Below are 13,880 nucleotides of genomic sequence, written 5' to 3'. Positions count from 1 at the left end.
ACCCGTGGTGAAATTATGTTGCTTCTTCACATTGCTCTCTGCGGGATCTCAAAGAATTCTTCATCAGAGCAAGACGCTACATCCACGATGGACAATGTTGCATTTCTTTATACAATAAGTAATAAATAAACTATCTTATAAGTAATTATACATGTATGAAATGTCTAAACTACAGAAACTCGTCTATGGCTGGAAGAGTGTCTTCGCTTCAGGAACCTGAACACAGCTTTCCTCTTCAACAAAAAGTAGAGGAACAACAAGATAACAAAAACAGCAAGATAAACCCCCCCGTGGGCCCTCCTTAGTATCCCGAGACAGTTGCAATCACAGCCATCGAGCGGTGTTCGTCTATGTGCGTCATCACCATCAGGATCCAAAATGAAATCCAAGCTGATCGCATATTGTTGCAAAAAGGTTGGAGTTGTTTTCGCTCGGTAACCAGGCATTGAAACTGTCACTGTAAGATAAAATGTGAAATACAGCATTCAATAGTCACTTAAGCATTCTATTTTTTTAAGAAGAATTAATTGCGAATAGACCTCCTGTACAATCGCTCAATTGTGGATAGACCCCTGTACATCACCAAATTGTGGATATAACCCCTGACTCCGCTAGTGAATTTTTCTTACTCTTTTATCCTCAGGTGGTCTATTTGTGAAAAATATAATTTTCTCCTCTTTGGGTAAAGAATGAGAAAAGTTCACTCACGGGCACTATCTGCAGCAATAGAAGTATAGAACTATAGGGGGTCTATCCAGAATTGTGCGGTAGTACAGGGGGTCTATCCGCAACTAACCCTTTATAACAGACAGCTGAATAAGCAAGGTCGGGGCCTTGCCAAATGTATATGAAGATCTTTAGAATTATATGAAATTCAACGAAATCTGCACACTCCACTGAAGGAACTGGAAGCGACGATTTCTACTAAATCTAGATCTTAGCATCAGGAGTCATGCTCCTAATGCATTTCTAAATTAACATGAAAAAGAGGAGATGAGAGTACAGAAAAGCATTCACCTTCATAGCTTCCACTCGGAGCAAGAATGCGATGATAATCACCAGAGCTTCCGCTAGCATTGATCTGTAGTATAGAGTACACCATTATATCTAACAACCATTTATCTGAATTTACATTCATAATGAATTAAATTTTTTCAGTAGAGGAAAGATACGAGGTCAGATGAGACAATGACGACATGCAAGAATCAAAATATATGAGAACCAGCTGAACAGATCTTCTACAAACTTGCAAAGTGAACATCCATAAAGATGCAAAAGCAATAAGACATAGCTTAGCGTCATGAAGACCAGAAGCCTAGAACGTGTTAAGAAAAATAATAGATATTTTCGAACTGGACAGCATCCAGTCAATATATATACTGGAAAAACTTGAACATACTTTGTAATCAATTCCCTTGATCATTACTGAGGCAGGCAGAGGGTGACCATTGTGCGACGAGAATATCCTTCCATGAATGCCTGTCTGCAAAATTGATGCTATACGATTCAATAAACTGTTCCAAGTCAATATTTTAGAAAATATAGAGACAATAATACCCAAGTTATGACCCCAAAAAAAAAGGCAAACACAAGAGAACAATTAAACAAAAGTTCCCCTATACAAAATATGTCGCATATTTAGCAGAGTATTAGTTCTTGTTTGTTTTTCGACAACAGGTGGCCATGTTAGGTGCTCTGCTTATCCAAGCCAAACCAGAAACAATATCCATAGTTATTTCCCTTATCGGCATCAAATCTAAAAGATAACTTCATAATTTCAGGCAGCTCAAGTCTGAAAAAGAAGTTCAGAATAGCAAGCACAGATTATATCTTCCAAAAAAGTAAGTACAAGCTAGCTTAAGGTACTCCACATGCAAGTGGGAATCTAGCTGCTAAAACACCAAGCATTTGAGCGTGAACAATCACAAACGGATCATGTGGAATTCTGACATCTCGCATTCAAGCATGAACTATCACAAAAGGAACAAATACATTAGGAAATACCGGTGAAATGATCATAATGTTAGGTCTCATGTTTATGAGCTTATTGTCTAATCTGGTTTTGATGATTAACAAACAATTATTAACATTGGTTGTCGAGTGTTTGCATTTGATTGTTAGGTATCCTACATAAAGATCCTAAGTTGGAGGTTGGTTGGACGTGCGCCAACACGATAATATCTATTGGAGGTTGGAAGGAAAATCGGAATGAAGCCGTCGCATTTCAAGTCAAAGACAATATCATGCTTCATCCTCGCTACCAATATCGAGCTAAACGAAGATTTTTATCTTGGGTATATTAGTTTAGATTTATACTCTATGTGTTTATACTTGAAGCTCAAAACATACACGTACACGTTATTTCAATTTATCGTATCATACATCTATTTGAGAATATATCGTGTTTTTGGATTATTGACTTAAATGATATTGTTTTACATCTTTTCTAAAGTCTATTAATCCATTTAAAAGTTTCTCAAAACTTGTTTGAAGAAATTTCATCAAAAATCAGGTACTTAACAAACTCGCATTTTTGACCGCTTTGCAAAACAGTGAGTTTTCACAAATACGAAGTGCTATTTTAGAAATTTCTTCTCTAACATGTTTATTTTCATATGTATAATATTGTCCCAAATTTTACTATTTTTGGAATTGTTTTACTATTTTAAATTGAATTTAGAAAATCAGCTTTTCAAAATTTTAGGTTTCTGTGAATAGTGTTATAAGTCGACCGATTTTTTCCACAAGTCGACTGACCAGTTTGTATAAGTCGACCAATTTTTTCCATAAGTCGACCGACCAATGCGATTTTTCAGCTTTTTTTTTTTACAGTCTATCAGTCGACCGATCCAAAAGATCAGTCGACCGATCAACGATAATTTTGCCAGTAACGGCTAATTTTTGGTTGATTGTTTTGTTTTCATTGGAGAGACTATAAATAGCCCTATTGATTCATTTGTTCTACCAAGAAAGTTTATAAAAGAGTTTTGCAAGTTTGTTTAAAGAGTTTTAAAGAAAAATTAAGTGTTTCTTTATGTGAAGAGAGTTTCACAAGAGAAGGATTGCAACATCGTTCTTAAGGATTTCAACCTCAAATCTCTACCTCTCTTATTTTTGGAGAAGTTTAATAAACTCCTTTCTTCTAGCTAGTATCATATTTTGATTTTCACATTTATACTAGATTGATTTGAGTTTATCTTTGATTGTGTTTTACTCATTGTTTTCACACACAACCACTTGAGCTTTAGTATTTCACATATTGTATAGTTTAGGTTGTGAGAGTGTTACAATTGAGTGAGCTTTCATTTTCGTTCTCATTTGTATTAGAAAACAAAATTATTTACTTGAGCTTATCGATAAATACGTTGTAATATATAAGGACATTTAGAGAAGTTGGTGAGAGACCGGAGTCAATTTCAAGAGGAGTAACTTGGTTGTAAAAACCTAGGAACTATGAAGCACGGACACGCATAACATGAAGCCGTGCCATGTCGTGTCCGTGTCGGACACACGTGTCGAACACACGTATCCTATGTATTTTTTAGGATTTGCCTCGTGTCGGCGTGTCGGATGGCCGTGTCCGTGCTACATAGCTTAGGAAGAGGTAGTAATTCCAAGCACTTGAGGAATGTGATACGGGTAGGCCAACACTTAGAGGAGTGTATTATGAGATTGACAACGTGTGAATTGTAAAAGTTTTCGATAAACTTTAAAAATCGATTGTGTAGTGACTTGTGAAGAGATAGTGGAGATTCTCCTCAAGGTGAGGAGCGGAGATGTAGGTCGAGAGTTGACCGAACTCGGTGATCATATCCTTGTATTTGCATTTGTCATTTGTCCACTATTGCTCTTTTGATATTGTGATTATTGTTTATATCACTTATTATTTCATTATATATCCTTGCTTATATTATTGTTTATATCATCATTGCTAGGATATTAGTTAATAAGTTTTAATTTGACATCAATATCGGATTAGATTAGCAATTACCCTATTCACCCCCCCTCTATGGTACTTTCACATAAAACCTCCACTCCACTGTTGAAAGAAGACCAGCAGTTAGTTTCAACAAAGTTAGAGATTAAGCTCACTCAGCATAAGAGTACCTTTCAAGATTCAAAAACCATGCGGACTATCACATGGAAATGCTTTTACACAGAAGGAAAATTGCCCAAATCAAGAAAGGGAAAAGAAGAAAAAAGCTTATAAGGCTCCATGAATATAGTGCCAGTAGACGGTTGCAAACCTAATAGCCAATAGGAAAAGAATTACATATATGGGGTATGCCATACAAATCAGTAATAGAATAACAACAACCATAAGGTAAACAAAGTACATGGGAACCAGCAGATACAATGTTTTAAACTCATTAAATAGACCTGAACAGCATTTATGTGAAACTTACCGGTGACACAGATGCAGAAAAATGGAACATTTATTTTTATTGTACTTAGATATGACAAATACTTTTAACAACTTTTGTTGCACTTTTAGTGCTAGCAAGTCCATAATATTGTACTAGCCCATGAAATCTACAGCAATTGGATCTCAAAACACAATATCATGAAGCTGTATCGTATTGGAAGTTCATTAAGAACATGTATAAGACACTATTTTTTGTGCGCAGTTTTAGAATTTTATGTATGCCAATTCATTATGTTGTAATCTATGATTTCACGTTCATTCCAGTGCAACACTGCACCTGACACCTTCATCAACATTTAGAATCTTTTTGAGTGTTACCATTTTTGACATCTACCTTTAACACCCATCATCATAACTGTTAAAGAGTATAAAATTATAAATCTCAACCCTCACCACCACTTCGGAGTTTTGGAGTAGTGGCAGAGTTCTTTGACGCGTAATATAAGCAACACGGATTCGAATCTTGTAGACTGTAGAGCATGGATTCTAAAGTGGATTTTAAAAAAGCTTGTCACGTGAGTCTAGATTTTAGCCCATGGAAAGGCTCTCAACCAGTGGGGGCATGTCAGAGTATTAAATGATAACCCTCAATCTTCACCACAACTTCGGAATTTTGGTCCGGTGGCAGAGTCCTTTGACAACAACCACGAACCATGCTCCAACAGTTTTTGGAATCTCAGTGTTAGCTTTAGATGAATAACACAGTTGAACAAACAAGTAATTACACAATATAGCATGCTTAAACATAAAAGCAATGTAAATATGTGAACTATCTCTTAGAGAAATGTTAGGGAATATAGAACTGATATATGGTTCATGCAACAACAAAGATATCAAAGTCTTTACCTTGGCAAGACTTGCAACAAGATTCAGCATGCTCATTCTGTTGTACTCAAAGAGGATAGGAAGCTGCAAGTGTGAAGATGGAAAAAGAGCTATATCAAATTTTGAGGCAATAAAAATCAGTAAAGCACATGTAGAAACGAATTCATCAAACAGGATAAGTAGCTGGACATCAATGTCAAACAGTTATTAGAAAACAGATTAAACAGAACCAGTTCTCTCACTCCAAGTTTAGAAGAAATGCATATTATATTATAGTTATGAAAATACAGGAAGATAAAATGTAAGCCGCCATTAGGAAGCAATAAAAGTTTACAGGGATAAAATTATATGACGTTAAGCAGGAAATTGAAGGACACTTGCATTACATCATGTCTCAATAATTTACTATGCATATATTCAGTTTCACATACTGTCTTGTTTAATGAAGCCAAATGCAATAGTATCTAAACCTAGAAATGGAGCATTTGCTAACCTCATAAAAAACTACAGAAGTGACAAGACTAAATCACTTTGCCGGAGGTGTAATATACAGAAATTGCTGCTTTTGTTCCTTGGCTTTTATCCATTTCTGGGTTTCTCCTTGTCGTGTCGTGGAACTTAGGAATCCTGAAACTTGGTAGTTTTTTTTTTATTTTGATTTTGTTTGTACTGCCCTCATGGTTGTACTTTTCTGGGGATTAGTTGCGTATCGTCCGCCTCTATTTGTTGTTATTAATGTAGTACACCAATGCCTTATCTCGAAACATAAGAAAATAGTTCGCTTTAGACTTCCTTTGTCCTGATTAAAGAATTCGATGGACTTCAATTAAGAAAACCTAAACACTTGGTTATAAGCTACATAATAAAGCTAATAAGTACTAACTTCACTTGATCGAAAAATAGGGGAAAAGAGGTTCAGAAGCAACAGTAGTCCTAAATGTTTGGAAATAAGGACGGTGAATGAAACACAATTCACCAAACAAATTGTCAGCTAATGAAGTTAGGTGTCGTGAGCAGGAAAAAAGTGATAGTACTAACCAAAAACCAATATCAACCTAAAAAATCATAACTTCTACGCCTCATCTCTGTAAGCAAATACATTTTGAAATACTCGACTATTATCAAAATTAATGATCACATTGACAACTATGAAGTTTCTTAACATATGGACCAAAATGTTATTCTTATTGATATATTTTCATACTTCCATTTGACTTACCCAATATGAGATGGTTTAGCCAATATGGAAATACTTATATTTTCACACTAGAAGGAATGACACAATTACATAATGAACGGAGCAAGGAGGACTAGTTGTAGGCCTAAGAGAACTTGGTTAGAAGCATTAAGAAGGATATGATAGTAGTAACTGAATACATGAGATAACCTTTAAGCATGAAGAATTGGATTCATGTAGCCAACTCCAAAAGTTTAGATAAAGGCTTTGTTGTTGACGATGTACTCAATATGCATTGTTTTAAATATTCCCGAGATGGCCCGATATACCCAAAAGTTTAGATAAAGGCAAGATATCATGATTTTCCCATTTATATCAAATGACATTTTGGCCTTAAAAAAAATCTGACGAAATACCGCAACATTGATTTGTACTTTTGTTTGTTTTACAAGGATGATTAGTGATCATAAACATATATTATTTACATCTTGTATGCTTAGATTTCATTAAGTATGTTAAGATCACATCTTAGTGCATTATACTTGTTATATATTAGCTGTCAATTAGATAAGCTGTCAATTAGATAGTTGTCAATTAGATAGCTGTCAAATAGGATTAATTGTAATTATTTTAGTTTCCTATATTCTCCTAGTTTCCTAGAATAGCTTCTCTAGTTTGTATATAAATACATGTTATTTTCTCATGTAATATAAGTGAATACAATTCTCTTCACCTCATATTTCATGGTATCAGAGCATACGAAATTTGAATTTTGCTACAAAATTAGGGTTTTTTGAATAAACAATTTCTGTTCCCCAAAGTCCGGTGGTCAGACTCCCTGCGTGTGGGCCCCATCTCCGACGTCCGTTTTCATTCCGGAGTTATGCCTGAGAATAAATCAGAGACAAAATCAGTGGCTGTATCTGATGTAGTTCCTGTGATGTCTAAAATCACGGACCATAGACTGACTGGTTCTAATTACTTGGAGTGGAGCAAGACTGTTCGGCTTTATCTACGAAGTATTGACAAAGATGACCATTTGACTGATGATCCTCCTAAAGAGAAAGATGATTCGAGGCAGACGTGGCTCAGGGAGGATGCTCGCTTTTTCCTTCAAATCCGGAATTGTATTGACAGTGAGGTAATTGGCTTAATCAATCACTGTGAGTTGGTTAAAGAACTAATGGATTATTTAGAATTTTTGTATTCTGGAAAAGACAATCTCTCCCGCATGTATGAGGTTTGCAAAGCATTCTACCGTGTGGAGAAACAAGATCAGACCCTTATAAATTACTTTATGGCATTTAAAAAGACGTATGAGGAGCTTAATATGTTACTGCCATTTAGTCCTGATGTGAAGGTTCAACAACACCAGAGAGAGCAGATGGCTATCATGAGCTTTTTAGCAGGGCTCTCATCTGAATTTGATTCTGTGAAGGCACAGATTCTTTCTGGTTCTGATGTCTCCTCTTTACAAGATGTCTTTACCCGAGTCCTTCGCACAGAAATTACCCCATCCGTTCCTCTTAATAGTGCTTTGGTGAGTCGTAATAATTATGTGCCTGGAAAATCTTATACTCCAAGTGGACACAGAGGAGGCAGTTCGCAAGGATTTGAAACTCGAACACCGGATTCTGGAGGCATTATTTGCAACTACTGTAAAAAGCCAGGCCACACCAAGTTTGAATGTAGAAAGCTACAGTTTAAAAATCAGCAAAAACACTCTGCTAATGTTGTGAGTACTAATGATGCCTCTGATAAATCGGTCCTTATTTCTGCTGATGAATTTGCCAAGTTCTCACGGTATCGGGAATCACTCAAGTCGTCATCTCCTTCTGTCACTGCTATTGCTGATTCAGGTAAATCTAATGTGTGTCTTCTTTCCTCATCCTCCAAATGGGTCATTGATTCTGGTGCCACAGATCACATGACAGGTAACTCCAGTCTCTTTTCTACTTTTCATGCTCACACTTCCACTTCTACTGTTACTTTAGCTGATGGGTCACCATCTTGTGTTCGTGGATCTGGCACTATTACTCCTACACCTCTGCTTACTTTGTCATCTGTTTTACATTTACCTAGTTTATCCTTCAATTTGCTCTCTGTCAGTCAACTCACTCGTAATCTCAATTGTTGCATCTCATTCTTTCCCGATCATTGTTTATTTCAGGATCTTATGACGAAGAAGATTATTGGTAAAGGACATGAGTCTGGAGGCCTCTATGTTCTTGACATACCGACACCAACTTCTATTGCTTGTTCGAGTGTCACTTCCGCTTTTGAGGCTCATTGTCGGTTGGGCCATCCATCTCTTCCTTTGCTCAAGAAACTTTGTCCGCAATATAGTAAGGTGTCTTCATTAGATTGTGAGTCGTGTCAGTTTGCCAAACACCATCGTCTTAGTTCGAGTCCTCGAGTCAATAAACGTGCTAGTGTTCCTTTTGAATTAGTTCATTCTGATATTTGGGGTCCTTCTCCTGTTTTGTCTAAACCCGAATTCAGGTATTTTGTTACTTTTGTGGATGATTACTCTCGTATAACTTGGTTATATTTAATGAAAAATCGTTCTGAGTTGTTTTCTATATTTTGTGCATTTTGTGCTGAGATTAAGAATCAATTTAATGTTTCAATTCGTACTTTGCGAAGTGATAATGCCAAAGAATATACATCTGCTTTATTTCACTCTTATATGGTTTCTAATGGCATACTTCATGAAACTTCTTGTGTTGATACTGCATCCCAAAATGGTGTAGCAGAACGTAAAAACAGACATCTTCTTGAAACTGCACGAGCCCTCTTATTTCAAATGCATGTTCCTAAACAATTTTGGGCCGATGCTGTTTCCACAGCATGTTTTCTTATCAATCGCATGCCATCTTCTGTTCTTAATGGTGATATCCCTTACAAAATCCTTTTTCCCGGTAAGTCATTGTTTCCTGTTGATCCTAGGATATTTGGTAGTACTTGTTTTGCTCGAGATGTTCGTCCACATGTCACCAAATTAGATCCCAAGTCATTGAAGTGTGTATTCCTTGGTTATTCTCGTCTTCAGAAAGGGTATAGGTGTTATTGTCCCAATCTTAACAAATATCTTGTCTCAATTGATGTTACTTTCATGGAAAACTCACCTTACTTTTCGTCTTCATCTATTCCTACTCGTCAGGGGGAGGATGATGATTTATTGGTATATTCTATCACATCTTCTGACCTTGACACACTTCCCGACGAGTCTCCTATTCCTCAACCTGTCTCAGACACAACTCCTGATGAGTCTCCTATTACTCAATCTGTCTCAGTCACAGCTCCTGATATGCCTCCTATTAAAGTGTACTCCAGGCGTCCACCTCCTGTTTCATGTCCTGCACCTGCTTCTTCGTCATTAGATCCGGTCCCAAGCGATGATCTTCCTATTGCATTACGTAAAGGTAAACGTCAGTGCACTTATCCTATTTCTTCTTTTGTTTCTTATAATCACTTGTCATCTTCCTCTTGCTCTTTTATTGCTTCCCTTGATTCTATCTCTATTCCTAAGACTGTTCGTGAAGCCATATCTCATCCTGGTTGGCATAATGCAATGATAGAAGAGATGAATGCTTTAGATGTCAATGGTACTTGGGACTTGGTCGATTTACCTTTAGGAAAACGGGCCATAGGGTGCAAATGGGTATTCACTGTTAAGGTCAATCCAGATGGATCAATTGCTCGATTGAAGGCCCGTCTTGTTGCTAAGGGTTATGCTCAAACCTATGGAGTGGACTATTGTGATACTTTTTCTCCTGTTGCTAAGTTGACATCTGTTCGATTGTTTATTTCAATGGCAGCTACTCATCATTGGCCTTTACATCAGCTAGATATCAAGAATGCTTTTCTTCATGGTGATCTTCAGGAGGAGGTGTATATGGAGCAACCTCCTGGTTTTGTTGCTCAGGGGGAGTCAAGGCGAGTCTGTCGTCTTCGAAAATCTTTATATGGTTTGAAACAAAGTCCTCGTGCTTGGTTTGGAAAATTTAGTCAGGCTGTTGAGAAATTTGGTATGTTGAAAAGCAAGTCAGATCATTCTGTGTTCTATAAACAATCAACTGCTGGTATCATTCTGTTAGTTGTATATGTGGATGACATTGTTATTACGGGAAATGATACTAGAGGAATCTCATCCCTTAAATCTTTCATTCATACTCAGTTTCACACAAAGGATTTAGGGGTGCTCAAGTATTTCTTGGGAGTTGAAGTCACTCGGAGTAAACAAGGTATTTTTCTATCTCAGAGAAAATATATCCTTGACTTATTGACTGAGACAGGAAAATTGGGAGCAAAGCCTTGCAGTACTCCAATGAGTCCAAATTTGCACCTTACAGGAGATGGGGAACCATTTGAAGACCCTGAAAAATATCGTAGGTTGGTTGGAAAGTTGAATTACCTTACCGTGACTCGTCCAGATATTGCATTCTCAGTTAGTGTTGTCAGTCAGTTTATGTCATCCCCAACAATTCATCATTGGGCAGCATTAGAGCAAATTTTGTGTTACTTGAAAGGAGCACCAGGACGAGGTATCGTGTATGCGGATCATGGGCACACTCATATTGAGTGTTTCTCAGATGCAGATTGGGCAGGTTCCAAGATGGATAGAAGATCCACTTCAGGTTATTGTGTTTTTGTTGGAGGAAATTTGGTCTCTTGGAAGAGTAAGAAGCAAAATGTTGTGTCACGATCCAGTGCAGAGTCAGAATATAGGGCTATGGCACAGTCTGTGTGCGAGATAATGTGGATATATCAGCTATTGACTGAAGTAGGATTTAAAACTTCAGTACCAACAAAATTGTGGTGTGATAACCAAGCTGCTCTTCATATTGCATCTAATCCCGTGTTCCATGAGCGGACTAAGCACATCGAAATTGATTGTCATTTTGTTCGTGAGAAAATTCAACAAGGCTTGATCTCCACAGGATATGTAAAGACTGGAGAACAACTAGGGGACATCTTCACAAAAGCTTTAAATGGGGTGCGGGTTGATTATCTTTGTAACAAGCTGGGCATGATTAACATTTATGCTCCAGCTTGAGGGGGAGTGTTATATATTAGCTGTCAATTAGATAAGCTGTCAATTAGATAGTTGTCAATTAGATAGCTGTCAATTAGGATTAATTGTAATTATTTTAGTTTCCTATATTCTCCTAGTTTCCTAGAATAGCTTCTCTAGTTTGTATATAAATACATGTTATTTTCTCATGTAATATAAGTGAATACAATTCTCTTCACCTCATATTTCAATACTATATATGCAAACATCCATATGACATTCCGATATTTACCACATATCCCCACAATTATCCGTAATTCGTTATGAATTCTTGCCATCCGATATTTCCCCGATATCCGATATTTAAAACCTTGTCAATATGAGATGTTGAAGACGATTATTTTGACCAACTTTTCCATGTACCCTGTAAGGTGGTGTAATGCAAAAAAGGGGTGTACATTTCTGGTGGAATCAAGATTAATCACCTTTATTTCTTCTCTCCTTACCAAATCCCCCATGAGTAAACTGGGTGCATGGTGTCAAATCCAGGCTACTTCCCTTATAACAAGCAGCTTTGCTTTATTATTATTTTTTTGTTAACATCAATTTTACTATAATTGCACACGCGAGAACCAAAGCACATGATTCCCCATGAAATCTTTCAAATTTGGTCAGAAAAACCACCATAGAATTTTGGCTTGAATTGGTAACCTCCAGGTAGATAAATTATACGAACTACAAGGATAATCACTGAAAATTCAAAATCATGTGAACTGAAAATGCTTTCTTCATATTCCTGTGAAGGTGGTGGTTGACGAAAAGAGCAAGATCCAGTTCATAATCCAGCATAAAAGAAATTTTTTGGTTACAGGTTTATAGGTTTCACATTTAAAGCAATTTTTTCGCAACTTGCTCCGCACTGTGCTTTCAAATTCTACAAGGGTGATATCTTAAAACATAAATATAAAGAACAAACCAAGAAATGTCTAATATATTCAAAACTTTATATTTTGCGCTTATTTTGCATATAAATCATGGAAGATGCATATATCTATTCAGCTATTAGCACATGCTGATTTTCTTGACAGACTGTTAAGATTAAATGGATGGTTCGTCAACAAAGTTGTTGAACTCTCCAAAATAACAACCTTATTGTGGAAAGATAATATAGTCCTATAGCAATTATTTAACCATATTATTAAGAAGAATAATGGGAAAGGAAGTTTAAATTTTGTGTTAAGTCTGTCAGCAAAAGATAGCAAGAAAAGTTTCAATGGAACTTTGAAAAGCACCTCATCTGCTTTAGGCCATTTGTCGTCACTTATTTCCAAGGTTAATTCTAAACAGCCCCCATGAATGTAATTCCAATCTTGCATACCACCGTATATAGGATACCTGAGAAAATCCTGATCAAATCAAACCAAGAATATTTATTGTAAAAATTTAAACAAGAAAAAGAAAAAGAAAAAAGAGAAGTTCATAGCAGGATGTTTTTCTTCTTAAAAGATATTGGCGGTAAATTTCACTAAAGCCCCCTGAACTTCCCTTCATATTTTAAACCTGGAACTTGGAAGCATGTTAGTAGATCCCTTGATATTGTGCTTCCTAATAGCTGTCATGGAGAAAATTGCCTTCTGCTCAGATTGCTCTTCCTCTCATCATTGCATAAAAGTAAGACCCATCTTTCAATGGGCCATGACTCCACCAAAATTTGCTGGGAAATTTAATACTAGAGTCTAGGACAAAAGAAGCCGTACAGATTTCTTCTAACATAAAATTACATGCTTAAATGCCGTGAAATTAGAGGGAAGAGAGATAACAATTTCTTAAAATGCCAGAAACACTTAAAGTCAAATTTCACTTTTTATTATTCACATTTAGTATGTGAAACCCCCTTTCTTGAAAATCATAACACGAGATGGTTCATTGGTCAGTTCAAAATAGAGGGTGAATATGTGCCTTCAGTAGTATATTCAGTGAATATAGTGAAACTTAGAAAATACTAAAAAGGACAGGCAGAAAGGGTAAAGCAGAGATAAATGTAACAATGCAATTTCACATTTCATACCAACGAGCCCCGTTTGTTATCCCTCCTTCAAATTCAGAGCTCAAAGACATATTATAGTGCGACTGGCTATATAGGCTTGCCGAAAAGTCTTGTCATCTGGGCATGCATAATACCGTTTTCTGAAACAGATAAACATGAAGGTAAAGAAACAAAGGAGAAGTAATAGCAATAACATACAAGATAAAGTATCACTGTTAATGAAACAACATTAGTCAGACTCGACCAACATAATTTGATGTAGGAAAAGCAAAGCTAAAGGCTGTGGCATGCCATATACGTGAAAAAACTGGCATGGCATTTTTCCCAACCGAAATTGGAACTGGAAACTTAAAAAACAGACTGTTCGGTGGGAGGGTGGGGGAGGTTG

The 13,880-nt window shown here is 36.5% G+C and overlaps 1 protein-coding gene across 1 annotated transcript in view; it reads right to left on the bottom strand.

Annotated features, from left to right (window-relative positions):
- The window catches only part of LOC109827428 (carboxypeptidase SOL1), a 21,742-nt gene continuing 7,950 nt past the window's right edge, over positions 89-13,880 (bottom strand). The window contains 7 exon segments of the mRNA XM_020394445.1: positions 89-457; positions 1,018-1,081; positions 1,400-1,483; positions 5,273-5,335; positions 12,738-12,840; positions 13,514-13,592; positions 13,595-13,632. Of these exon segments, the coding sequence (XP_020250034.1) occupies positions 165-457; positions 1,018-1,081; positions 1,400-1,483; positions 5,273-5,335; positions 12,738-12,840; positions 13,514-13,592; positions 13,595-13,632 (724 nt within the window). The 3' untranslated portion in view covers positions 89-164.

This window comes from Asparagus officinalis, chromosome 1 (genome assembly GCF_001876935.1).
Source record: "Asparagus officinalis chromosome 1, Aspof.V1, whole genome shotgun sequence".
Classification (NCBI taxonomy): Eukaryota; Viridiplantae; Streptophyta; class Magnoliopsida; order Asparagales; family Asparagaceae; genus Asparagus; species Asparagus officinalis.
The sequence above is the reverse complement of the archived record's forward strand: the minus strand, read 5'-3'. Positions and strand labels throughout refer to the sequence as shown.